The sequence below is a fragment of the Dioscorea cayenensis genome, chromosome 4, assembly GCF_009730915.1.
Source record: "Dioscorea cayenensis subsp. rotundata cultivar TDr96_F1 chromosome 4, TDr96_F1_v2_PseudoChromosome.rev07_lg8_w22 25.fasta, whole genome shotgun sequence".
Taxonomy (NCBI): Eukaryota; Viridiplantae; Streptophyta; class Magnoliopsida; order Dioscoreales; family Dioscoreaceae; genus Dioscorea; species Dioscorea cayenensis.
In genome coordinates, this window is record NC_052474.1 from 3664470 (window position 1) to 3691388 (window position 26919).

At 35.1% G+C, this 26919-nt stretch overlaps 4 protein-coding genes across 4 annotated transcripts; 1 reads left to right on the forward strand and 3 right to left on the reverse strand.

Annotated features, from left to right (window-relative positions):
* The first annotated feature begins 2370 nt into the window (after positions 1-2370).
* On the forward strand, positions 2371-5223 carry LOC120257842 (receptor-like serine/threonine-protein kinase At4g25390). The gene is given in 4 exon segments (XM_039265122.1): positions 2371-2761; positions 2763-3287; positions 3290-4599; positions 4704-5223. Coding segments are annotated over 4 exon segments (2085 nt in total). The 5' UTR covers positions 2371-2581; the 3' UTR covers positions 4774-5223.
* Positions 5224-6725: 1502 nt separating this feature from the next.
* Positions 6726-9680, reverse strand: LOC120257841 (L-type lectin-domain containing receptor kinase IX.1-like). Its single transcript, XM_039265121.1, is given in 2 exon segments — positions 6726-7950; positions 7952-9680. Coding segments are annotated over 2 exon segments (2103 nt in total). The 5' UTR covers positions 9086-9680; the 3' UTR covers positions 6726-6981.
* A 3655-nt stretch (positions 9681-13335) lies between these two features.
* Positions 13336-14948, reverse strand: LOC120258068 (gibberellin 20 oxidase 1-D-like). The gene is made up of 4 exons (XM_039265410.1): positions 14367-14948; positions 13969-14212; positions 13781-13858; positions 13336-13678 (listed from the first exon to the last, which is right to left on the reverse strand). The coding sequence occupies exons 1-4, from the start codon at positions 14930-14932 to the stop codon at positions 13352-13354; spliced, it is 1215 nt and encodes a 404-aa protein (XP_039121344.1). The 5' UTR covers positions 14933-14948; the 3' UTR covers positions 13336-13351.
* Positions 14949-23165: 8217 nt separating this feature from the next.
* Positions 23166-26690, reverse strand: LOC120257922. The gene is made up of 7 exons (XM_039265221.1): positions 26462-26690; positions 26335-26366; positions 26130-26227; positions 25966-26048; positions 24551-24628; positions 24368-24463; positions 23166-23931 (listed from the first exon to the last, which is right to left on the reverse strand). Exons 1-7 carry the CDS (start codon positions 26543-26545, stop codon positions 23584-23586), a joined length of 819 nt encoding a protein of 272 aa, XP_039121155.1. The 5' UTR covers positions 26546-26690; the 3' UTR covers positions 23166-23583.
* Positions 26691-26919: the final 229 nt, after the last annotated feature.

Below are 26919 nucleotides of genomic sequence, written 5' to 3' on the forward strand. Positions count from 1 at the left end.
TTTTTTTCCGAAATTTATTTTTAAATTTAATATATTTGTATAATTTTTAATAAATCACAATCAAACATTAGATTATATGCTCTACTTAATTAGTGAAGTATTAAATAGTGGTAGTTTTAAAAAATAATAATTTTTTTTTATAAAATATATATAATAAATTTAATTTTAATTAAATTTTTTTAATCATATGAATTTGGTAAATGCGATAAATAAAAAAGAATTGAGGAAGTATATATATATATATATTTTTTTAAATACAAAGTTTATTTTCTAAAGTGGCATCATATATTGAGTTCCAGTCATGTATTGCAATTAAATTATATGCATGGGGTTTATGTAACGTACCATTAATAAAAAGAGAACATACTAAATCAAGCAATGTTGAATAAAGCGACATAGTTAGACAAAGACGGCGATAAAGATGTGAAGTTTGAAAACCTATTTTAATGTCTAGACAGACGGAAACCTGCTCATTTGTCTTGTAGCTTGTGTTTCATTGCATGTTGGTCAGACTTATTAGGTAATGAATTATCTGTTTCATTCAGTTTCGTGCAATATAAAGAATAAATGCTTTTTCTTTAAAAAATTAGAGGTACAAATACCTAATTATACATGCTTTTAAAGTTTTTAGTAATATATTTTTTAAAACTTCCATATGATTTATAGACAAGTGTAACACACGTAGGGGTGGTAATAGGGCGAGAAATCCCCGATCCTCATTGGGACCTGACCTAACGGGGATAGGGATTCTCCGAATCCCTCCCCCATGGGGGCGCGGACAGGGGCCAATCCGTCCCCGTTTCCTAAATGGGGATGGGGACGGGGAGTACCCTCCTTGCCCCGTGGGGATCCCCGACCCGATTAAAATACACACACATATATATACTGTGTATATATGTATGTATAATTTTTCCAACATTAAAAATTTCAATGGCATAGGTGATAATATAAAAAACTCTAATTTTAATTTAATTGTGCTAATCACATAACTATTTATTTTAAACTAATAACAATTAAAATTAGATATAAGAGCCATGTGTTAAGTAGTTTTGATCTTATCATAATTTTATGTATATATTTATGTTGAGTTGCTTTTTATATTCCAATACGCATAATATTTTTTTACTAATAGAGAATCCTGCGGGATGGGGATCGGGGATGGGAGAGAATTCCCCGTCGAAGAATCGGGGATAGGGGAATCCCGTCCCCGCCATTGACGGGGACGGGGACGGGGACGGGGACGGGGAGGGGGAGGGGCATCCCCGCTCTCGCCCACCCCATTACCACCCCCAAACACATGCAATAGTACATATTATTCTATATTTAATATTTCATAGATAGTAATTTTTTTAAAACATTATTTTTAAATTGTACTATAATATGAGAATTTTTTTATAAATATTTTTTAATTATAAAAAATTATTAAAATGTACCTTTTTTTAAGTATAAAAATTTCTAAAAACTGAACATTCTTAATCTTGTTGTATATTTTTTTTACAAATATGATAAAAATATATATTATGTACATCTTTATTTTGTTAATATTTTTTTAAACAAAAAGTGATAGACGTTATATATATATATCAAAGCATGCGTATGGACTATGAATTAATCATTAAATTCGCACACTCTTAACTGAAGACGAGAAGTTTGGGCTTTGAGTCCACACCCACAATCCTTTACTCGTTATCGTTATTGTTTTCAACAAAATTTGAACTCAAAACATTTTAAATATTTCACTCTCATTTTATGTAATAAAATCAAATACCATTAGACTATAAACTCTTAAGTTTCCGTATTAACATTAGGGCCGTTTTGGTTCAGCGGTAATATAGAAAGATTACCATGTGTTATGTGATAATCTGAAAATATTACTATGTTTGGCATTTTACTAACAAGAAAACATTACCAAAAAAGTTAGTAATCCTATTACCACAAAAATTTAGTATCTATCTTGGATTACCGTGGCAATCTTATAATTTTTTATATTTTACCAAATTAATTACTATAAATCAAACACGATAATAAACTATGACCGATAATAAAAATTCCTAATTAAACATAATTATATTAGATCATTACAATATTTTCAACTATATAATATTTTTAATTATATTATTATAGTAATCTCGTTACGTAATAATATATCAGTACTAGAAATCAAACATAATAATTTGTCATTACAAGAAATCAAACGGCACTTCTCACTCGTTATTCCCTGTGTTTATAGGGACTTAAAATTTTCATACACAGTAGAAACTTTTACGGTTGTCAATGGCGATTGACCAAAGGCGGGCTGCATTTTATTGAAATAATGGATTTTGGTAATTATTCCATTTAACAAAAATATAAATAAAAAAGTATTATATATATATATATATATAAGGGCCAATGGGCCATTAGTTTGGTCCAACAACGAGAGAGCGCTCCTAATTCTAAAAAGCAACAACCAATTCGTCAACCGCGCCTCCCCGCGTGTTTCGCTACACGACAAACCCGCCAACAAGTATTTCTTCACCAACTCCACTCTCTCTCTCTGTGTACGAACGTGATACCGATCCGTTCACTCTGATCATTCGCCATGCCTTCCCGCCAGCCCATGCCCCCGCCGCCGCCGCCGCCGCCGCCGCCACCGCCGAAGCCACCGCCGCATACCGCGGCCATCCGCCACCACCCCATGGTCGTCCCACTTATTGCTGCGGTGGCTCTGGCAACCGTCTTCGCAGCGGCCTCTGCTCTAATCTTTTTCCTCTATCGCCGCCGTGAGTCGAAGGGGCTCCCTCTCGATGCCGGTGGTGCAGCCACCGGCGTTGCAGCACTTCAGCTACGAGCAGCTGCGGCGAGCCACTGGGTCTTTCTCCCCTTCCCATCGCCTTGGACAGGGAGGGTTCGGTCCTGTGTTCCGCGGTGCTCTCCCCAATGGTCAGGCCATCGCCGTCAAGCTCATGGAAGCCGGATCCCTCCATGGCGATGTCCAGTTTTTGAATGAGCTCGCCCTCGCGGAGAAGATGGTCACCTTGGATCGCCGGTGGGTGCTTCCCCCTCTCGGCTTCTGCCACTCCCGATCCAAGCCAGCTCGATGGCGACGCTTCAAGCGGGAGACGAGCATCGACGATGATGATCCGTCTCCGGGGCGACGGGTTCTTTTGGTGTACGAGTTGATGCACAACGGTAGTCTCCAGGATGCGTTGCTCGACCGGCGTTGTCCGGAGCTCCGTGATTGGTCTCGCCGCTTCTCCGTGGCCCTCGATATCGCCCGCGGCCTTCAGTTCCTTCATTCGATATGTGACCCCCGGTGATCCATGGAGATATCAAGCCCAGCAACATTCTCCTTGATGCCAATCTCTCTGCTCGGATCGCTGACTTCGGTCTTGCGACATTCAAGAGCTCCATCGGCGATGAACTTCAGCGTGATGAAGAGGACGCCGTCGAGAAGACTAAAAAGATCGAAGATGGTGCTTCGGTTATCACGGTCGAGAGCTTGGTTACGACGACGGCGACGACGGAGACCTATGAGAAGACGAAGACACAGGGGCAGGAGGAGGATGAACGGTTTTCCAGAGTTGAAGAAACCGAGACGTCGTCCTCTCAAATGGAGGTTGCGGGTTGTTTGGATGTGGCTTCAACTTCGGAAACGGTAGGGTTCGATAGGCTGAGTGTCGACAGCGAAACGCAGAGAAGCAGCCGGAAAAGACCTGGTGGCGTGCTCTCCAGCAAGGACTACGTGATGGAGTGGATCCGCTCGGAGATCAAGAAAGAGCCTCCAAGGAGCGATTGGATCGCCGCGTCTTCTCCTTCGGTCTCGTCCGGGAGTGGCAAGCGGAAGGCGTCGGAGAAGCGGAAGCACCAACGGAGACTCGAGTGGTGGGCATCTCTCGACGAGGATCGTACAAAGAAGAAGGAGAAGAGCCGGCCAGCAAGGGAGTGGTGGCGTGAGGAGTTCAGCGAGGAGCTGGAGAACAAACACACGCTCGCAACGATTACCAAATTTTCTAGCAATGCTGAAGCTGAAGAACAACAAGGGTGGCTAAACAATGACACTGATTCATCGATGAGCACAAGAAGGAAGAAGAAGAGGAAGAAGAAGACGAGTGGAGGAACCGGTGGGCAGAGTGGCCAGGACTCTGTAGACTTTCCCAAAGGCAGCACCTTTAGTAGCACTCCAAGCTTGCGAGGCACAGTATGTTACGTTGCCCCTGAATTCGGCGGTCGCCGGGGGCAATCATCAGAGAAATGCGACATTTATAGCTTTGGAGTTCTACTCTTGGTCATTATCTCCGGCCGGAGACCATTGCAAGTGACTGCCTCTCCAATGTCTGAGTTTGAGAGGGCTAATCTCATCTCATGGGCTCGGCAGCTTGCTCGCTTGGGGAGGCTTCTTGACTTGGTTGATCCATCTCTCAGTGCCGTGGACAAAGAACAAGCTCTTCTCTGCATCACTGTTGCTCTGCTTTGCATTCAAAGGTCTCCAGCACGGAGGCCTTCTAGCAAGGAGATTGTGGGAATGCTTTCTGGTCAGTCAGAGCCTCCCAGTCTCCCTCTGGAGTTCTCTCCACCACCTCCTGGAAAATTCACATCCAAGTCCCGCAGGAAATCCAAGTGAGTTTAAAGCAATCATTTTTTTTCTTAATCAGCGTTTATTTAATTCTTGCACATCCAATTTCATTTGCATTCTTTTTTATATAATTGATTTATGTACAAAGATATCAAGAAAAAACCAAGAAAGAAAAGGATGCTTTTGTGCAAAGTATACACAGAGGATTTCAAATCTGAAGAAAGTTCTTGTGTGTCTATCAGAAAGAAAGGTCATTCGCGTTTGTATGTGCATGCTGGGATGGCTTTATGGGACATGAAAACACACTATTCTGAAAGTTATAGTATTGTTCTGTGTCTTCTGGACCCAGTTTTCTGTTAGCTTTGTTCCATTTGTGCATAATTGCTGTGAAAAGCAAAAGGACTGCTCAAAGTCCTGCCACTTCTTTTGGCATTGTATGTATTGTCTGGTTTACCTTTTTATTTTTTTTATGTGAGAGTACGGTAGTTCTTGAGGAGCACAGAGTCTCTCTCAAGTGGAGGTGGGGATCATTCAAATGTCAATTGTCATATAGGGGTGACACTGTGGTAGTTGGTGACCTATTTTCATTTTCTATACTGGATTGTTGTTAGTAATTTAAGAGAGAATCATGTGGTGCTGAAATATAAAATTAAAAATAATTTTGTTTGGACTTGAAACTTGCCACTTGAGTTGGATTCATTTGGAATTAAATCTTAACATTGCTTTTGACCAATCCGGTTCAAAATAAGGCCTTGTCATCTTTGGTTTATTATTTTTATTATTGTTATCAAGCGGGCAGCATTAGCACTCATCACTGGAAATAATGAAAGTTTATTTTGATGTAAGTCTGTCTATTTAGGTTAGTGTAACTTAAAGCAAGTTTAGCTTTGCAAGCTTGTAACGGGGGAAATGAGATGGCAATCATATTAAGAGGCCGAGAAGAGTGGAGTTTTCTTCTGGAAAATGAAATGAAGTTTGGGTGTGCATGTGCAAGGCCTTGTTTCAGTGTTCTCAAGGAAAAGGATGTCTGACCCTTCTGGTTACTTCATTATTAGTGCCTCCTCTCTAGCGTATCGAATGCTGTTGTTTTTGTCATCTAGCTAGAAAGTAATGTGTTTTGAGTATTTTGACCATTATTTAATAGGTTTTAATTTGAAGTCAGCTACAATATTCTTCATCATACTTCATTATAATGCCTGAGAGCAGCGGGGATGAGTAAATATTCCTACTGATGTAAAGCTTTCTCACATTTTCAACTCTCCCCACCGCATCAGGTTTTTATTTATTTGGTTGCTACGAGGATGCATTTGTATACCATATAGAGAGTGGTGGCAAATGCTGGAGCTATATGGTGACAGCTCTTATGAAATAGAAGTGAAATTGAGTTTCATTATGTATTTTATAGTAATTAGATTTGGCATTTGCTCCTCACACACGACAGAGAAAATGTGAGAAGGCTTGCGATTCCTCCAATTGCCTGGTCTCTGGCAACAGGTACATCTCCAGTTGTTTTGTTTGTCAATGTTACTGTCTCTCTGTAGTCTTCTCTCAGCCGGATGTCTGCATTAGGGCTATAAATATTCACGCAGAAAAGGTTGCTTCATTGGTATCTAATTACCTTTCAATTTCCCATTTATGTGGCAAATATGAGTAATGCTTACTGGAATGTTTGCTTGGTAAATTTGGGATCCAGTGGGATTTATTTATTTATTTATTTTGAATTTCAGTAGAAATCTTTTCATCATGTTATCCTCTTGGAGGCTGATATCAATGATATTACCTATCTCATCTGTGTTTGTTGGTGCCCATATCCATTAGAGCGCTTAGCTGCTGAGTATAATGGTCAGCCTTAAGATTGAGCTGCTTGATTTTCATATTGCTGAGCTCTTAAGTCTGTGGATCTGATGATATGGGGACCAGGGTAGCTATTCAACTAATTTCAACTTCAAATTAGTTTCTATGACTTTTTCAACAATTTTTATGCACTAGTCTGCAAGAGAACGGGAAAGGTATTGCTCCACAGGTTTGTGATTATAATCATGCCATTGGGACAGTTCTATTTATATTAATTTCATGAGGAAATACCTGATTAGTTGGTTTTCCATGCCCAAACTTGAACAACAATTAATCCATTTATCACCTATCATGTCCTGCAACTTGTTAGCATGAATTTTTTTTTTCTTTGTTTAGGGATTGATGCAGGCTGGAGCAGTCAGATATACAGAAAATTTCGGCTGCATATATATATGCAATGGACTTCAGCAGATAATCTGCAACAACACTGAATTATTCTCTGATCATGCCTAAATACTCTCTGAGAAGGATAAAAAGAACATGTGGTCATCAGCAGACACAAATCAACATATGTCATTGCAGAGTTCTTCAAACTGGAAAAACCAAAGAGCAAACAGCTTATGTTGTGTTGGTCAGATTTCTCTTGAATTGGAGCTGCCATCCAACAGAGTATCAGCAGAAGAAGCCCTGGATGAGGCTCGGGAAGAACGATCATGCCCTCTCGTTGTCACTGTTTTGCAAGAATAAGTGAAGTTACCTGTGCTTGTGTATCCATCAAAAGCCAATGGCGGAGCATAGTATGTGGGCTGTGGCACAGTTGCCGGAAGGCTGGGCAATGGAGCTTCAAGTGTCAGTACCTGTATAGCCTGCCTGATTGATGGCCGGAAATTATGGTCAGGGTGAGCACACCACAGCCCCAGTGTCATCAACCTCTCAACTTGCTTCTTTTCAAATTCACCATTCAGTCTCTCATCCACAGCTTCAATGAGCCTCCCCTGTCCATAGAGCTCCCACACCCAGTCCACCAGCCTCATCTTCGCCTCACCTGCTTTAGGATCCACTGGCTTTCGTCCACAAGCAATCTCCAGAGCCACCACTCCAAAGCTATACACATCAGACTCCTTGCTTGCCTTGCTCGTTGTCACACATTCTGGCGCAAGGTACCCCATTGTCCCTGCAAGCACTGTAGTCTGTGAGCCAAGGCCATGGTCTACAAACCTGGCAAGGCCGAAGTCTCCAAGCTTGGCATTGTAACTGGAATCAAGCATCACATTGCTGGACTTCACATCCCGGTGAACCACACACTGTTCCCACTCTTCATGGAGATAGAGCAGTGCAGAGGCAAGATCATGAGCAATCTTGTACCTTACTGGCCATTCTAGAGAACCCATCTTGCCAAAAAGATGCGAGTCAAGGCTGCCATTGGGCATGTATTCATAAACCAAGAGTAATTCATTATACTCATGGCACCAGCCTATCAATCGCACCAGATTCCGGTGGCGCAGCCTACTTATCACTGTCACCTCTGATACGTACTCCTTCCTTCCTTGGCTTGAACCTGGGGCGATCTTCTTCACAGCCACCTTCTCTGTCTTTGAGCTATTTGCTTAAAACTCCCAAATACACTCCTCCGAATCCTCCCTGCCCAAGCTTGCCTTGTTCGTTGAAGTTCTTTGTTGCAGCAATCAGCTCTTTGTATGTGAACCTCCTTGGCCCTGTCACTTGTACAAACTTATCCTCCATTGATCTGTCAAGTGCAAAGATTTCATTGTCTTTTTTCTTCCTGACTTGCATTTCTTTCTTTGCAAACAGGAAGTACCCAATGCCGGTCACCAACACTCCGATTGCGATGATGACAATTCCCACCAGCCAAGGCACATGCCTCCTCACCTGATCATGACTGGCTGGTCCTGTTCCATTCAATTGCTCACCGTCTCCAAAACAAGAATTAAAATCCCAGGCAATTATCTGGTGTAGTTCTGTTGAGTGTCCTGTCGAAGCTGATAATCCGACAATCACTGTTGGAGGAAGAACTTGACTGAGATTAAGATTGTATGCCAAGCTTGGAGTGCCATTGAATGCTTCTCCATCATAGGAAAGGAAGACATAGAGATCATTTGTGGTGCTATTGTAGCCTATCCACGCAGAGCCCTGGTTCTCCTCTTTGAGATCACTATGCCAACTCATTGTCTGGTTGGAGACTATTGAATTGAAGTTTATGCCAATGTGATTTCCATCAGGATCCCATCTATTTTTGTAAGTATCAAACTCCACAGCAAGAAGCCTCGTCGCTGAGGAATTGTTGGTGGTGGTGTTGTAAAGGCCTAGCCACTGCCCGGTGGCGTTGAGTGGCATTTTGTAGTCCACTGGTGCCATGAAGAATGCAAGACCATCTCCGTAGTTGCTCTCATTGAGAACCTTGATGTTGAAGTTGAAGTGTGTGACAAAGTCGGCAGCAAAGCCAGTTGCCATGTCCCAGATTTTGATTGGCATTGTATAGACCACATGGCCTGCACTGAATATAAGGTTGCCATCGGCCTGATTGCGTGTCAGCTGAATTATATGGTCTCCATTGGCATAGGCATCGCCGGAGTAGTTAATCCCAGGGGTGTTTGGGCTAAATGATGTGAAATTAAACAAAGTATATGATGTGATTGCAGGAACAAAACAAGTGACAAATGAGAAGAACACTAGTATTACTACATTCAGGGATGGAGAAGTGGAGAAGGAAGCCATTGTAATTGAAGAAGGGATGGTGTTAGTTGAGACTTTGTTTGGCTTTGGTCTTCTTAGAGTTGACAATTGTTTGCTTGGAGTTTTTTTGGGTTGCTTATTTGAGAGGAGATTGAGGTGAAGAGCTTTGGTTTTCTCTTCAAATGATAAACCAAGTGATTAGAAATGTTGTGCTTGGCTTCCCTCCATTTGGATGATGCCTGCTGCTTAAAAGACTCTTGTATGGATTCCTTTAAATCTTTGGCCGGCTTGTAATAATCCAAGCAAATGATACATGTTATCAAGCCAATTTAGTGGTTAAATCAATGTATATATATATATATATATATATATATATATATATATGACCGTTCAAAACAATGGTTGCAAAGAACTTGTCTTAATTTATAGGGTTGTATGTACTTTTTGGTATCTGTAGTGTAGTGTAGGGTAGTTTTTTTATTTATTTATTTTTATATATATTTTCAAAAAAATTCAATAGGGCTATGTTCATAGTTGATTTTTCTAATTTATTTTGATGGGTACCTTGACACGGTGCATGTTTGGAATACTCCTTTGTACCTTGTTATTTTTGAATGAGCTATATTTAGGTGGCTAATTGTATATGATCATATGACGTTATTATTATTATTATTGAAAATTGTTTGCCAGCATAAATTACCTTGTGATTTTTTTTTATTCTTATGATAAAGTAGATAAATTCTGTTTCATTGAAAAATAAGATGGATGTAGAATTGCAATAACAAAGTAAAGTAAGAGAAATATAAAAATTCACAGAGATCGATGGAGACACAGTAAAAAAAGGAGATAAATGAAAAATAAAATAAAATACTTCAATTACTCATCATTCATCAGGGAAACTGTGACAACTTTAGTGCACACTCCTCCAATTTTATTACGGCTAAAGGGCTTGTAAAATTGAGGTTTGGATAGTCTCTTCCAATTTTGCTCTTTTTGCTTCCAAAGTTTTTGAGTGATTCCGGATATGTTTTACTTTGACAACATAAATTATGTTAAAGTATGTCGAAGAAAAAATCTTTACAAAACACTACATGTCACAATTTTTTTCCTATATAAAGGTCAAAAAACCACTAATAATTCTTTGCCACGATGCATTTTATATGGTCATATAAGCTATTGAGATATTTCACTCCAACTACAACTAATATTGGGTATAGTGCTTGGACTCAACCCAACTAATGTAGGTGTGGTTGGGCCTCTTAAATTTTTATAAAAAATTTAAAAATCATATAAACATAAAAAATGAAACAAATGTGTTCTTCTTCTTTAAACGGTTTTCCGTTATAAAATAGAAAGAAATTACCAAAATAATAAATAAATAAATAAATAAAAGAAAACAAATGGGTCATATGACTACACCGGCCCGGTTGGCCCATCTACTTCAGAATCCAAAAAACCCAGTACTGATTAAAGCATTACATGTAATAAATAAAATCATAGTGTATTTCAGAAATAATCAAATATGCAGGGACCAAAAGAGAATTTAGGTCCCATTTTTTCCATTGATGAACATCTTCATGCTACCTACTGTATTTAAACGTAAATAACCTTTTTCCAATTCAGTAAAAAAAAAAGAAAAAAAAAGGAGGTTTCATTGTTGATATTTGTGAGTCAACACAACAGTCTTCATGTGGAACTCCAATGAGGAACTCATATCTCCAATTCAGGCATTAGTCTTGTCACAATTTTGGCACATGGGAATAGTTTCAATATTTAAAAGCACAAAGATAAGAAAAGAAAATAATAAAGTTATATACATACATATAAAAGAAATAGATAAGAAATAGATATTTGCATCAATATAATTTCATCATTTTGGGGGAAGTAAATATATTTATATATGAAAATAAAATTTTTAGAATAACACAAGTATCAGTTTATATGTTAGTTCACTATACTCTAAAATCCTCAGGTTTTTTTTTTTGCATCATATAAATCAATTAAAAGTAAGATGTATAGAAAATCATTCAATGTGAAAGTTATATTTCTTTAAAATTATAAAATTCATTTGAGAATTCTTTAGTATTAAAAGTTATAATAAATTATAAATTAGAAGGAAATTCCAAATATCTTGAGAAAATATTAACTGAATCCATCTTTTGTAATCCCTTATTCAGTAATTTAATTTTTATTTTTATAAAATATACTCAAACCACAAGTTGATGGTCAAATTAAATAAAAGAGTATATATATATATATATATATAACTTCAAAGGTTGAGAGTTGGTAACACAACAAATTTTTTAATAATACATTTAAAAATTTTACTAATTTCCTTCCACCAAAGAATATTTTTATTGTAGAATTAAGAGATTCTGAGATAAGATTTAAACTTGTCAAATCTAAAACAAGCATAGTAGACAATTTATATATATATACACACACAGTCACACACACCTTTCTCTCACTTATTTGATGATTTTTTTAAGATTAATGATATGAATCTTGCTAGGAGTAGTGACCTTTCGGCAAAGTTGAGACAACAAGGTTTGACTTTATTTTATCCTAAAATCAATGTAAAATACGGTCTCATACACATGTAAGTTATAGTGGAATTATTAATCATGGCTACCTACATCTATATTAAAGTATTTTAAAATTAATACAATCCCATAGTCCTAATAATTGTATGTCAAACAGAAATGTCAACCCCTAAAAAGTAAACCTAAAAGATTTGTATGTATTTTACCAATAAAAAAAATAGGAGGAATTGATAACTTTATTAATCACATATTAATAAACTAATAAAAAAATAACTATTATTGCTAATACAATAGCCGGATTGTTGTACAACTATTTTTTTGTATGGAAAATTGAGGATGTGCATATTTAATAAGATAACATAAGCTACTCAAACTCTTTAAATTAACTAATTAATCTTGTTTAAATTTAGAGTTGATAATTATACTTAAACGATTATCCTCCTAATTTAATTGATAGTATTAAAATTTAAAAAAAAAAACTCAATGAGATTGTATTTGTTATTAACTGCAAAAGGTTGAAGTACTCATCAAGGTTAGCTAAAATGAGATATTAATTAGCAAATATGCAAATGATGACGTGTGTGTTTTTGTTCCCTGTAATGAAAGCCATTAAAGATGGTAATGATGTGAGTTTGAGGCAATGGATATTGATGATTCATAAAACTTTGTCCAGAATGGAGACAAACAAATGGGGGACTCCCACAAAAGCCAATAAGCACCACCACCACCACCACTACCACCACCACCACCACCAACAACAACAACAACAACATTATTCAATTCACTTCAATTGATCAATTCATTTCATGTCATTTGATTTGATAAAATCCCACCAATTAATGGCCAAAGAGGGTGCAATTCAATTCAATTCAATTCAATTCAATTCAATTCAATGTTATTTAGAAAGAAGATAGCAACCCTGAGCCAGCACTTTTGTCCTTTCCTTTGGCTTCTCTCCTTCTCAGTCCTCTCTCACACAAAAGGGCCCCCACTCTTTACCCACACACACATCTCTCTCTATCTTTCTCATCCAAAGAATGTTGCTGCATTTAAGGACAGTCACTGGGACAAATGTCCCAATGCCGCTTCCCCACCTATCTCTTCTCATCACTCCTCTTTTCTTTTTCTCGGAATGGAGTTGGCAATACAATTTTGTTTCATTATAACAATATGAAGTTAACAGTAGCAAAAAGCAGGAAGTACTAACTACTAAGAGAAGATAGATATATATATATATATATATATAGGTAGCTAGCTGACAAAAGAGAAATGGAGAAAGGCCATTTAGCATTAGCTTAAGGCTTTCAAGTTTCAACTCATGTATCCACACTTAGTAAAACCATAATTAAGATATATATATATATATATTGCTAATCCCATGATCTTAGAAGGGCTTAATTTTGTTCTGATGCCTCCATGATCTCTTCAGACTACTCTTTAATTAATTGCATTAATTTTTATAGTTATATTATGTGTTATATATGGAATTCCACCTCTCTCAATCAGTTGCTTTTGATGGAACAATTAATGAAAGAAGAAAGAGACACAACAGGCCTTGTTGATGTTCAAAGTGGCTCTCTTTTATGGGGTCATGACTGCCATTCTTGGTACTATTAGAATCATCAACAGTTTCCATTTTCAAACATCAATATACAAACTCAAGATCAAATCACCATCATGCATCTTTCTCTCTTATTTTTTCCACATACATTCATCACTTTCTCCTTAGTAACTCCATTCATAAAAAAAGAAAAAGAAAAAAAGTTTATAGAAAAAACAAAAAAACAAAAACAAAAACAGTGCCATTTTCTATTGATGATATAATTATCACTTTTTGAGATTTCAGCAACCACTCTGCAAAAGCATCTAGTGTCTTTGTATCAGCTCGGTAGTGCTTTTGAGTGAACTCAAGCAACGCTGACCAAGTGAAATCAGGGTAAACTCTCGGATGCTCACTGTCAACCAAACTACACGGCGGCCTGACTATCTTGCTCATCTCCGGGCAAAGAAAGAAGGCCAATGACTTCCTCGTCTCATCACTATTCACCACTGCTCTATGCAAGCAGCTCTTGTATCTCCCATTTGACAACGCCTGGTTATGTATGCATTAATATATTTACATACTGAAATTTATCATATATATATATATATATATAATATAACTATAAACATACGCATATATGCTTTTGCTAACCATGAAGGTGTCTCCAATGTTAACCACAAAAGCATTAGGGTTGGGTCTGATGGTGCGCCACTTACCATCACTGAGCACCTGTTCTTTCAAAACATATATAATAATAAGTTTGAGCTTTTTTTTCTTCATATATATATATATATATATAAAGTGTAATAGTTTTTAAGTGTTTTTTTGTATTTTTTGACCTGAAGACCACCAACATGATCTTGATGGAGAATGGTGAGAGAAGTAGGATCACAATGAGGGCCGGTGCCAAGTGTCTGATCAGGCCTTTGACAAAGAGGGTAATAATTCAACCTCATTATAGAGTCATTCCTTTCAAAGAAGTCTCTGAACCCTCTTTTCCCTACTCCCAAACTCACTCCCAAAACCTCCATTATCTCCAAACTCAGCTTGCTCATTGCCTCACAGTATCTCTGGTACACATCCCTAACAACAACAACAACAACAACAACAACAATAATAATAATAATAATAATAATAATAATAAACACCAACTATATATATATATATATATATATGCATGCGTTTGTTTGAAGTTTGAACTGGTCTTGCAGTTAAAAAAAAGGATACAGTTATTTACCCAAAATGGCGGAATTCATGGCCGAGAGTTTGGAGGAAATAGTCATGAACGACGTTGGGAGAGAGAGAGAACCGGAAGGAAAGAGTCTCTTTCCAAGGGAGCTTGGACGAGAAGCGGCCGGTGAAGCTGCTGGCGTAGCCGCAGCACTCACCGGCCAATCTCTGAGCTTTCTGTTTGTCTTTGAGAGGCATAGAGAAGAAGGAATCCATGCAAAGAAGGGCAACACGCAAGAGCTCATGATCTACTCCATGGTTAATTACCTGGAAGAAGCCATGGCGTTCACAGGCATCTCCAACGATGCGAGACACGTCGGACATGGCAGTGGGGTTGCCGGAGAGGAAGTCTTGGAGGTCTATGAGAGGGAGATGGAGTTCCTCAGACGCGTCCGGTGTTGGCTTGTCTTCTTCCGGCCAGATGAATTGGGAGGGGATGTTGAGTTCATGGCTAAGGATGCTGGCGTCGAAGACCAGTGACGGTGGCGGTGGTCGCTTAGTGATGAGCTCGCCGGAGCTTGGCGGTGGTGCTTGTGGTGATTCAGGCTTGAAACAAGAAGGCATGTGAACCATGGTAGCAATGTGTTTGTGTTTTGGATAATATATATATATATATATATATAGCATGGAGAAGATGAAGAGATGTGTGAGTGTATATATATATATAATAATAATATATATAGATATGTATGTATGAAGGGTTGGTGTGTTAGGATTATAAGTTAGTGAGAATGATGACATGCAAATGGAATGTGATGTGTGATTAGGGAATCTAGGTGTAATCATCTTTTGTTTTTGAGGGAAAAGGTAATTTGATGCATATATATCTATGCTATTTTTAGCAAAATCTTGAGTTTTTGTGAAGTATTATTATTATTTTTAATTATCTTAGTCTTTGCTAGAATTTTCTTCTAGCTTCTAGTATGAATATTGTTGCTCTTTTAATTACTTAATGATTTGTTTTTAAATTTTAGAATTAAAAATATATACTTGAAATGTTGTAAGAATTGGGTGTTAAAATTATTTATTAATCCCTTGAGTAGATCTTATATATATATATATATATATATATAGGATGGATTTTTTCTATAGAAGGAATCTTGTAATATGGGCTTCTTAAAACCAACTTATCTATACATATTATTAAATATGATGTACAATCAATTTTTAAAGTGTTTCAAAAAATAAATTTAATTTTTTTATTATATTTAAGTTTTTATTTATATTAAATATGATTTTAATAATTTAAAATTTTAATTATATCACAATAAATGTGCATGAGAAGGTATGCTAACAGTTACTCCCTCCATTTCATTCTAAAATATGTGTTGTCACACAATAATTAAAGATATCATTAATTTTTTTTTAAATTTAACATAAAAATCAATCAAATTATTAAACCATTCCTTCTTTGAACCATGTATTTTTCTTAGGATTATAAATATTACTTTATTTATTTATATAACTTTAGAAAATTAAAGATGAATAAAATTAGAAAAAAAATGAATAAATATTACTTTGATATTGTAAAACAATAACTATTTTAAAACAAACATTTTTTTCTTAAAATGAGTTGTATTTCAGAATGGAGAGAGTATCACTTAGGGGGTTATTTAATGATGGTGTTAGAGTACATTATTGCCTCAAAGTACATTATTGGCTCCATGATAGTGTTAGAGTACATTATTGCCTCAAGTCCTCGAAGTACATTATTGGCTCCATGTTATATCATGCTACGACGCTTGGTATTTTTTTATTATTTATTTATTTTTTGACAAAGTTGACAAGCGACAATGCTTGACTGATCTCCTGGGGATAAATCTTCCCGCAATGCAACCCTAGAGTAATCCTCACATATAACTCATACAGAGGACCCTAAACATAAATTGTAATATGAGAGATTCGAACTCGAGACCTTCCAATCACAATCACGGGTAATCACCATTGGGCTAACCCACAATTCCTGTTTGGTATTTATCAAATACATTAAAATTGATTATTATTTTATTTAATATTCATTATGAAAAACATGAAGCGGATGAGGATCTTTCTTCAAATTAAGTAGTTGCCAATTTCATATTTATTAATTGGGTTTGTGAAAAATGCTATCAATCATACAATCACGACCTCTCATTCACAATCACGGGTAGTTATTATTGGGCTAACCCACGATTCCTGCTTGGTATTTATCAAATACATTAAAATTGATTATTATTTTATTTAATATTTACTATGAAAAAAATGAAGCAAATGAGGATCTTTCTTCAAATTAAGTAGTTGCCAATTTCATATTTATTAATTGAGTTTGTGAAAAATACTTTCAATCATACAATTACATTCAAGTTTATATATCTACCATAATAATTATTTAAATTTAAATATTTGTAAATTTTGAAATCAAGATCACAAGTCACATTTTTTATTTAAAATAATCCCAAATAATGTAATACTTAAATTCATCAACCAAAATTGTTTTTATATATAATTGCTAGATTTATAAACTAATAAAGATATTTATAAATAAAACCAAAAACAAGAATACGTCAAGGCCGTCCAATTGGCCGCACAAAATTGAATCAAAGGACGTACAAACAAACTAATCCTTGCTCTATTTGAATAAATGGAGATGGATCCCACTTAGAACTTTAAATATGTTTTGTCTTCTACTGTTTTTTTTTCTCTAAATTAGAAGTACATTAAAGACCTAATATATATTAATAAGAACAAAAGTTACATAATAAATGAATGGTAACTGATAAATTGACATAAAGTATAATATACAACTATGAAAAAAAATTGCAACTAGAAACTGTGATAAGATAACTAAACAAAACGAGCACATAAATTGATAAAAACAAGTGTGGTAAAGAGTTTAGAAATACTTTTAGACTCAGTCCAAAAACTAAAGTACTGACGCATCGGGATATAGTTGAGGACTTGTTTAGTCTATGAATACCCAAGTCAACAACTAAATGAAAACCTAAATCCTTTTTAGTCTAAGAATACCCAGGAATTTAGAGGAAAACATATCAATTTTATTTCAAATTCAAGCTGCTTTCATAGCCCGAAGGCTTACAAATAAATAGACTAACAAGAAACACTAAAGGAGAAATAAATCGAAAATTTTCCAAAAATAGAAAATTCACGATTGACCCCATAGAATAAAAATTAAAAACCAAACATAGCGAATGCCAAAAACGGCGTCTCAATCAGAGATCTTTAGCCCAAGATATCGATAGAGGAAATCTTTCCATAAACGACAAAATTGCTGTTTTTGAGGCCCAGATAATGGAATTTGGCCGAAAAAGGGTGTGACTCACAAGTTTGCGTAGCAAACTGTGACTTTTGCTTGTTGACCTGTTTTCCATCTAATGGGGTCCTCTGATCACCAAAATTACCTCTTTAGAAAAATTATGAAAATGACCCCGCCTAGGTCATCGCATCCCACTTGTCCAGGTAGGTGCAAGCTAGCTCATCAATCAGGTCCGCATCAAGTACTCACTTGTTTTCCTAAGCATAAGGTCGGCTGAGGGTAATATTCCCTGCAAAACTTTCAATTCGGGAGTGATTCACCCCCATGTCTTCTTCTTGACAGCTGAAGAAGACCTCTGTCGCCTTCTGATGGCCTTCGTTTCTTCAGTTGTGTCCTTTTAAATTTGTTTGTTTGTTTTGAAGCTTTATTTCATGTTGTTAGGTTTAGATGATACATCACTCATGGTGAGAGCCCTTAAAACTTGGTTGACGCTGTTTCTTTGTTTTTTTGTTGTTTGTTTATTGTATTTGTTTTTTCCTTCAATAAATTCATGGTTTATCCATTTTATTAAAAAAAAAAAGAGTTTAGAAATAGACCAACTACTAGGTGTAGACAACCAATTAGAGTCAAACATTAGTGGTTGCTCACGGTAATCATCACTAAGTGAAGATCAATTAACCAAGGTCATCTCTTAATTACCTTCATGATTCCACTAAATAATCAAGAGTTATATGTATACACACACTTGTTATTATTATAGCATTATATTATTTTATAACTAGTTGTGAAGTTTCTCTAATTATGACATTAACTTGGAAGACAAATTAAAGGTGTTGAATCCTCCAAGCGACATTGTGTTAATCTACAATAAGTATGACTTTGTTGTGTTTGTTTGAATAATTTTAATGTTTATGCTGTTTCTCACTAGTGCTACAGAAAAGCTTATAGCTTTTTCATGGTGTCTTAATTCACTGGTGTGTTTCTTATTCCAAGACAAGACATTCCCTGATGGATTGAGTGATTGATTAGCTGTTGATTAAGAGGAGTAAATTCAAGGAGAAATACAAGTTGATCTATCACTATTGATGAGAATAGTAGTAAATAATAAGAAGATAAAAAGAAAACATAATCTTTAGTGATGGCTGCTAAGTGTACATACAACAAACATTATGCACTTGTGCAACATATCAAGGTGGTTGGCATCATCATGTCTTATAACCCATATTGAAACTCATGCATGATGGTTTTCAAACCATATGTGTGTGTATATATATACATATATTTAATAAATGGATAAACCATGTTTTATTTAAAATATAGTAACAAAAATTATTTTTTATGTCTAATAAGTAATAACCACAAGATGGTCTATAAATAGATAATTTGTTTCTGTCTAATTATGTATAGTAAAATGGCTAATCTATCTTCTCATATGTGCTTGTATGTATAGTATATTAATTTGTAGTGCATGTTTTCTTAACGAAAAGATAAAACCATGTTTGACTTAAAATAGAGAATATAAATCATGTCATGCAACATATGGCCAATAAACACAAGTAAAACAATGCGAACTAAGACTGTTCAATCACTTTTAGATTTGTCTAATCATATATAGTAATATAGTTTTTTCCTTTTAGTTCTAATGCACACAAACAATTTGTTTTGACTTTGTGAATGTGACTTAATTTATTTAATTACAAATGCTGGCTAGCGATCAAATATGTTGCCATAATAAGTTGCACCTTATCTAATTCCCCTCCATTGAGAATGCATGTGTCTTCTTCCTAATTGGTTAGCTTGCACCACTTGTGCTTATAAACAATATTGAATGAAAGATACATGAATTTTTTAAATTATTTATTTTTAATTTATTTAAATCACACATAAAAATTCAATAATTTATAGAAGGTGGAACAACACCAGCCTTTCATGTCATCAAACAAAAGAAGATCAAAGGCCAACAAAAAGACAAACAAGAAAATCTATGCATCACTACTCGACTGAGTCCAAGCCAAACCAAAGTATTCATAAAGATTGATGACAAACTAGATTGAGTGTGCCTCTATTTTTCCCACCCAATCATTTCAAAGCTTGAACATTGTCTACAACCATGAAGACACCCTTCTCTCTTTTTTTATTTTTTTATTATTTATTTATTTTCTCTAAAAATACTCTCTCTCTCAACTTAATGATATTTATATTTATATAAAATTAGTAGACATTCATGGTCATGGCAAAGCCAGTCACTCTCTCTCTCTCTCTCGCACACACACAACTTAATGATATTTATATTTATATAAAATTAGTAGACATTCATGGTCATGGCCAAGCCAGCCTCCACTAAACTTGGAGGTCCAAGTCCAAGAGTTTTACTTCACTGTAAATATATATTACAAGAGTTACATCAATCACCATGCAATTATATTAAAATAATAAAATAAAATAAATACTCAACATTCTTTAAGTTTTTTACATCAGTTATTTGCATATGGTATTTATTTTGAAGAAGACATGAAATCTAACCGCAAACCCATGTAAAGTGATCGAGGGCACATGTGTATTAAAGTATTAATTACAGACCTTTTTAATTTTCCTTAAATAGGGAATTTTGGCTATCTCTTTGTCAAAAAATAAAATAAAATAGAAAATTTTATCTAAACGAATAAAAAACTAATAAATTCAGGAGTGATCGATTCCCATTCTTTAGTCAGCTTGAGGAGGTCCGGTGAATTTTGCCTTTTCAACTGTCTTGGACATATTTCTATTTTTTTTAATTTATTTCTTTCTTCAGTGTTTGTTGTACTTCTTTGTTATTGTTGAGGCTCGTTTCATCTTTGGTGACTGCAATTAGCCTCTTATTTAGGTGTTCTTTTTTTTTTCTTCTTTTATTTTCTTGTGATTAAGTTTGCTTGTTCTGTTTGTTTCTATTTTTTTAGTAAATTAGTGATTTATTTATTAAATAAATAAATAAATTTTTAAAAAACAAACTGATCTAAAACAAATAATAATATAAAATTAAATTAAAATAAAATGTATCATTTTCTAACAAATTAAACTAATTATTAAAAATAGATATGAAGAAACCAATTTGGTAAGAAAAGTGTTTCACAAATCTTATTTACCAATGTATAATTTTTTATTTTAAATGTTTAAATTGCCTGTCCAAAAGTTTAATAAGGGAATATATCATCAAAGTAGGCAGTGGCAAGCAAGATGATTCTAATCATGATTTTTAGTGTGGATGGGGCAATAAACCACAACAAAAAGAACATTATCATTGTTTTCATCAAATGAAAACATTATGTTTAATTCTTCATGTTGTCGCTAGATGACAAACATTATTAAGAGATTATTAAAGAAAAAGGAAAGTATGATATATATATATATATAGTTAGAAAATGCCAAGAAAATCAAGTGATCTTTCCACTTGGGACAAACACCCAATCACTTATCTTCTCGTGTTGGTGTTCTGTCTTTGTCGGATATATATATACATTTTGATTTATTATAATCAAATTATAATAATCTTATTAATTAATCGGTTAATTATTTGATTAATTAATTAATTAAAAAGTATGTAATCTCTTGCAAGATTGAGTGATACTCACATAACTTAAATTCTCTTTTTGGATTTTGTTTTTGATATAATACTTGAATTGGTCCTTTTACTTTTTTCTTTTTTTCTCTTTTGGTCCCTCTACTCAGAAATACGCCCCAATAATCTTTCTATTCTTAAAAATGATTCTACTTAGTCCCTTCTACTCTAAAATGGACCAATTAATGGCTGTAATTTCAAGAGCAAAGGGACTAGAAGGGAATAGATTAAGGGTAGAGGGACTAAGTTGGGTCATTTTCTAGAGTAGAGGGATTAGTGGGGCACATTTCTAAGTAGAGGGACCAAAAAAGAAGAGAGAAAAGTTGAGGTACCAACTCGGGTATTATATATATATTTTTTTAAATTAACCCATATTTTAATTGAAAAATAAGATACTATTACAATCAGAAATACAAATACATAATAGAAGTGAGGGATTACATAGTACAAGGGGTGAGAGTAAGTATGACAATATTAGGTGTTGTGACAGTTTTGAATAGAGTGATACTAAAGAGACAAAAGTTGTTAACTATTTGATTAATTAATTAATTAAAAAGTATGTAATTTCTAGCAAGAATATTGGATGACACTCATATAATGTAAATGCTAACTCTCTCTCTCTCTCTTTTTTTAATGGATGAACCTCATTTTATTAGGAAATAAGATAACGTTATAATCAGAAGTAAAAAGTAAGAGACTAGGGATTAAAGTAAGTGTGACAACATTAGGTGTTGTGGCAGTTCTGGATAGAGTGGCACTCAAGAGACGAATACCAAATATAAGTCGGCCATTATAAATGACATATGAGAAGACCAATTAGATGCTTTAGCTAATGTCGAGGTCGTATTTTAAGAGATAAGGTAAGTTTTTTTTTTTCCAAAATGTTAAAAAATCTACTTAAAAAAAAAACTAAGAAAAAAAAAATCCAAATTTTAAATAATGATTTTATCTGCTAATCTTTTGTTTCAAATGATACACATATATAGACATATTAATTTTTTGTGACAGTCTATTAAAATATAACCATGCACCTAGGGAAAAGAATAAAACCCTAGAGGTATTTTAGTCATGCCAATCTTCATGTCTATGGCCTTTTTTTTTTTGACAAATAATCTGGAAGTCCATGTATTTGGTGGCACCAGGAGATAAACAAGTAAACACCCCACTTTTTAACTGGGTCATAAAAGCAAAACCCCTTTATTATTGTAGCCACTTAATAAATAAATAACCAAACAAATGAAAGAAGAATTGGAGGAGCACCTCAAATGTGTTGCCCTTGTTGAGTGGATCTCCATATCTAAATAATTGGCATTTTAATTATTTGCATCAATAAATGGGAATATAAAATAAAATAAAATAAACACTGATTTGGTTTTATAAGTGGGATGATGTGAAAGCCATTGATCCCCAAATCTAAACCCATGTCTTCATACCAAGCAATAAAAATATGAAGAATGGAAGTAAGACCAATGGGAAGTTGGTGTTCATCCAAGGCTTGCGTTTCCTTCATTTGAATACTCTGGAATTTATTCTTAAGCTTGAATATTCGGAATTGATGATTGAGAATTTATCCAAAGAACAAATATTCTAAAATGGTAAAAAGAAACCTCATATCTTTCATGCCCTCATCTTTTAATGAAAATGTATGTAGTAAAATAAGGGAGGAAAAAAGTTCTCATATCTTTGACCAAATATATTATTATATGAAGTTCTGATGCCACCTCTGGTTTATTTTATAATTCAATAGATAAGCAAGGACAAACTAAGGGAATCCATTAGATTTAGAGGAAAATGGGGAATCATTATCTCAAATTTTTGTTTATTTTAAAGGCCCTGAATGAAACAATTTTCTGTTGATATATTATTTATTTAACTTGAAAAGCAATTTAAAGAAGGAATGACATGGCATAAGACAATTGGGACAAGGAGACATACAAACAGAGCCAAAACTCTAGCACTGATAACAAATAACAAACACTTTGTACATGCATTCTGAAACCTGAATTCAAGTATTCCAAAACACAGAAATTACATGTTAAAAGAATAAATAACTTTGTGACAATGAAATTTGACAAGATGCAGGACTCCACTGTAGTGTAACAAATAACTTTAGAGACTGACAGGCGACATGAATCAATTTCACAAAAGTTGTTCCTATACAATGACTGCAATGATTGAACAGAAACAAGATGCATTTATTTATATATATATATATATATTTTCTTTTTGAGTAAAGCACCATGCTAGGAATTTGCTGCATAATCTTGTGATGTTACTGATCAGGGGATAAAGCCGCATTTTTAAGCATAGAAATTGCTTGCAAATCATCGTTCACTGTAGAAGAAACATTGATGGGATTCCTAAACCACAACAGAGTCAGTTGTCTGAGGTAAGTGATAAAATGAAAGCAAAAACAGCATAGAGCCCCACTGTCACGTCCTGCCATCCACGTCGAAACCCGGCTCCAGTCCATGCAGATCCTGAAGATGCCTTTCCCTTGGGGAAGATTGTATTGCCCTTCCCTTTTCCCAAATTCAAATTCTGTCTCTTGTCTCTGGCATCTGCAGGTGCTGGTTGTTTGCTTGCATGTAATTTTGAGTTGCCACCGTCACTACCAGGATTAACCTGGCTCTCCAGATTATCTCCTGCTGAATTAGATGCAGGCTGAATTAAGGGTTGGGGAGCTGTTGGGACGCTTTGTATTTGTTGTGCAGATTTAACATCCTGTGACGAGAAAGAAAGTATTTAATACATCCTCTAACTCAAATATGATGGACAACTATTTTACACATGTATAGGTCCAAATGTTTTTGCCTAGGTAGAGGGCCATGCAGGACAAAAGGAGATTATCAGAAAGTAACAAACAAAATAGAGATTTCATACATCACAACGACATAAGAAAAAAATCAAGTAAAATTTAGAAATCATCCAGTCATCAGAAAATGAATTGGTTGCTGAGGCAAAGATGGCTCAGCCACAATGGTAGTCTATCATCTAAGAAAGCCAAATAAGTGAATTATCATTGTGAAAATTTAACCTGTAGTTAATAATAATCTGATAATATACAAGCAATATATGGAGTGGAGCAAACTGAATAAGAAGTTACAGATATCAACAATCTAACTGAGGGAAGGAAGAAAAAGTGGTGAAGTAGATTTACAGAGACATCACATGAAACCCTGCTTGGGTTGAGAGCTTCCAGTCTTCTCTTTAGTTCCTCCAGTCTTGTAAACTGACTATTTGTACTTTCTTGGACCTATTTCACAAGAAAGAAAGAAGACATTACGGATAGAGAAGGCAAATTCTGTAATTCAAAACCATAATGAAAAAGAAATTGACATGCCAGCTGACTAAGGTCATCACACAGTTTCTGCTTTGTTGCTTCTTCTTCCCTTACAGCTTGGGCTGCTGCTTCCCACACCTGTAAGACAATATTAGTTAATCCTCAATAAGAAAAATACCATGACAGCAACCACATGCACAGAAAATGATGGTATGACAATACGACAGTAGACAAAAGAAACTTTCATGAAACTATAGGTTTTACCAGTTTCCAGTTATTGACAGCCAAAAAACTTCAAAAACAACTAATAATTTTCCTTTTTATTATGTGAAACAAAATATTTAATGATTTTGACTAAAAATGGTGCATTATGACCTATGCTAGTTTAAGTATAAATGGCATAATGTGAAGAATGATCAATTGAACACACAAGTTATGAATGCAGTTATTAGACTACATATGATGCATATACATCATATAGATTTTACAAATTCCTGAAGGAACCTAAAAATTTTCATGACTGAATATGTCCATTGCTTAGGGAAGACCATATCTATCTGTTTATCTATTATACAAAGTAAACATGAAGTGGAGATAATTCTATAATCATGTTTATACTCTTAAAAATTCCAAAATTCTATGCATGTAAGTGTTGAAATTAGTGTTTGTTCCAAGATGGTGGACAGCAGGCTAGTTAAGCAAAGTGGTTGCTCAAGCATCAAATAGAAGGGAAAAGATATAATAGATAGATCAAATTGGAAAGCAAAAATAAGACATGTTTAAAGAGATCAACAAATTTCTAGATGCACTCATAGAATGCAAATACTACTATGATGAAAATGTAAGAGGATTGAAAAGCAATTGACATAGGGCTAAGCTGCCTAAGACAAACAATGTAATTGCCACAAGGTCCACAAGAACGCTGCAGTTAGCAATATTATCTGCAATAAAATGTCCACGAGAACACAGCAGTTTTAAAAGCAAATTAATATTAATTGGGAGCAGTTAAGAACCATTATATGCTTTTATCGTCATGATTATTAACATACGAAATATATCCATCAATGCAAAGACGGAGATACAGGAACACGTAGACTCCAATCGGTAATTCATTTGGATCATCATTTCGAAAGGTTTTTATAGGAAAACAGAGAATGTATGCATGTCACCGGATATAGAGTTTCTGACATAATTTCAAGCATCAAATGAAAAAGATTTTAAGGAGTTGCAACAATATCCTGCTTCATAAAATGAGGAAGCAAGATCCATTGTGATTTCGATTCATATAAACCCACCAAAATTTTCATAATTTACAGTACATTTGATTGTTTTATTTGCATTTTGATCAATCTGGTTTGCATGAACAGGGCATCAAACAAAGGAGTCTAGAGGAAGACATTTAACACAAAATAACAACTAATCTGGGCCAAAAAAACATCAAGAATATTGGAAAATCCAGCACGAACAAGACTAACCTTTTTTGCTTGATCTTCCTTCTGTTTGGCTAAACGAATTTTCTCAGTTGACAATTCTATCTTCTTCCTCAAGTGCTCAAGCGCTAACAACACAAGCCACACAAGCAAACACTCAGCCAAATTTATACAAATGAAGTTAACTTCACAAAAACAAGAAGACTAACCTGCTTTCTTCGGCCCAGCAGTAAGCTTCAGCTCCAATGTGAGGTTCTCCAGCTCCCGCTCAACATCACGAATTTTGGAATAATTTTCTTTGATATATCTATCATTTTGCAAGAATTACAAATAAAACTCACATCAAAATTAGATCACAAGGCCAAGGGGAATCAAAAAGCCCGGATCTGAGTCACAGAAAGAAAAGGAGAGCACCTTTTGAGCTGGAGCTGCTCTTCCTCGATGATCTGAAGACAATCAAAAAGGAAAAAAAGGATCAGTCTCTCTGCTAGGGATCCACATTAGGAGCAAGAAAGACGGTAAGGAGGAGGAAGAGGAGGACCTTCTCGGTGTAAGCAATGACGGGGGACTCACGGGCAATGCCATCGGGGCCGATCTCTGGCGCAAGAGGCGGGCGTGAAGCCATCGGCGCGCGGAGAGGATTGATGAAGAGCAGAGAAGAAGAAAGGCTTCGTTGTTTTCACGTCGAGAGAAAAGCTCAAGAACGCACGGTTGCCGATGAGATCTGAGAACGAGCACCTCGGCCGACATCTGGGTTCGGATCCAATTCATTGATAGAGAATTTGGAACCCAATTGAATGGGTCCAGGTCCACCATCAAATGCAATTTGGATTTCCAAAATTGAATGCTGTTAATTTATCTTCATATATTAAAACAGATTTATGGTTTTTATTTTCAAATATTTGGACAATTTATAACATATTTATAATTATATTAATAGTTTACTAATGAAGGATTTCTTGAAAGTTTTACATCACTGCAAAACAAAGAAAGGTAAAT

What these genes read in the sequence shown, in the direction of transcription:
- LOC120258068 (XM_039265410.1), bottom strand. Translation starts at nt 14,932, where the DNA reads ATGGTTCACATGCCTTCTTGTTTCAAGCCTGAATCACCACAAGCACCA. An exon ending in CATGAATTCCGCCATTTTGG is followed by an intron (nt 14,213 to 14,366) that starts GTAAATAACTGT and finishes TGTTGTTGTTAG; the next exon opens with GGATGTGTACCAGAGATACT. An exon ending in ACATTGGAGACACCTTCATG is followed by an intron (nt 13,679 to 13,780) that starts GTTAGCAAAAGC and finishes ATACATAACCAG; the next exon opens with GCGTTGTCAAATGGGAGATA.
- LOC120257922 (XM_039265221.1), bottom strand. Translation starts at nt 26,545, where the DNA reads ATGGCTTCACGCCCGCCTCTTGCGCCAGAGATCGGCCCCGATGGCATT. An exon ending in TGCTGGGCCGAAGAAAGCAG is followed by an intron (nt 26,049 to 26,129) that starts GTTAGTCTTCTT and finishes TTGTGTTGTTAG; the next exon opens with CGCTTGAGCACTTGAGGAAG. An exon ending in GTGATGACCTTAGTCAGCTG is followed by an intron (nt 24,464 to 24,550) that starts GCATGTCAATTT and finishes CTTGTGAAATAG; the next exon opens with GTCCAAGAAAGTACAAATAG.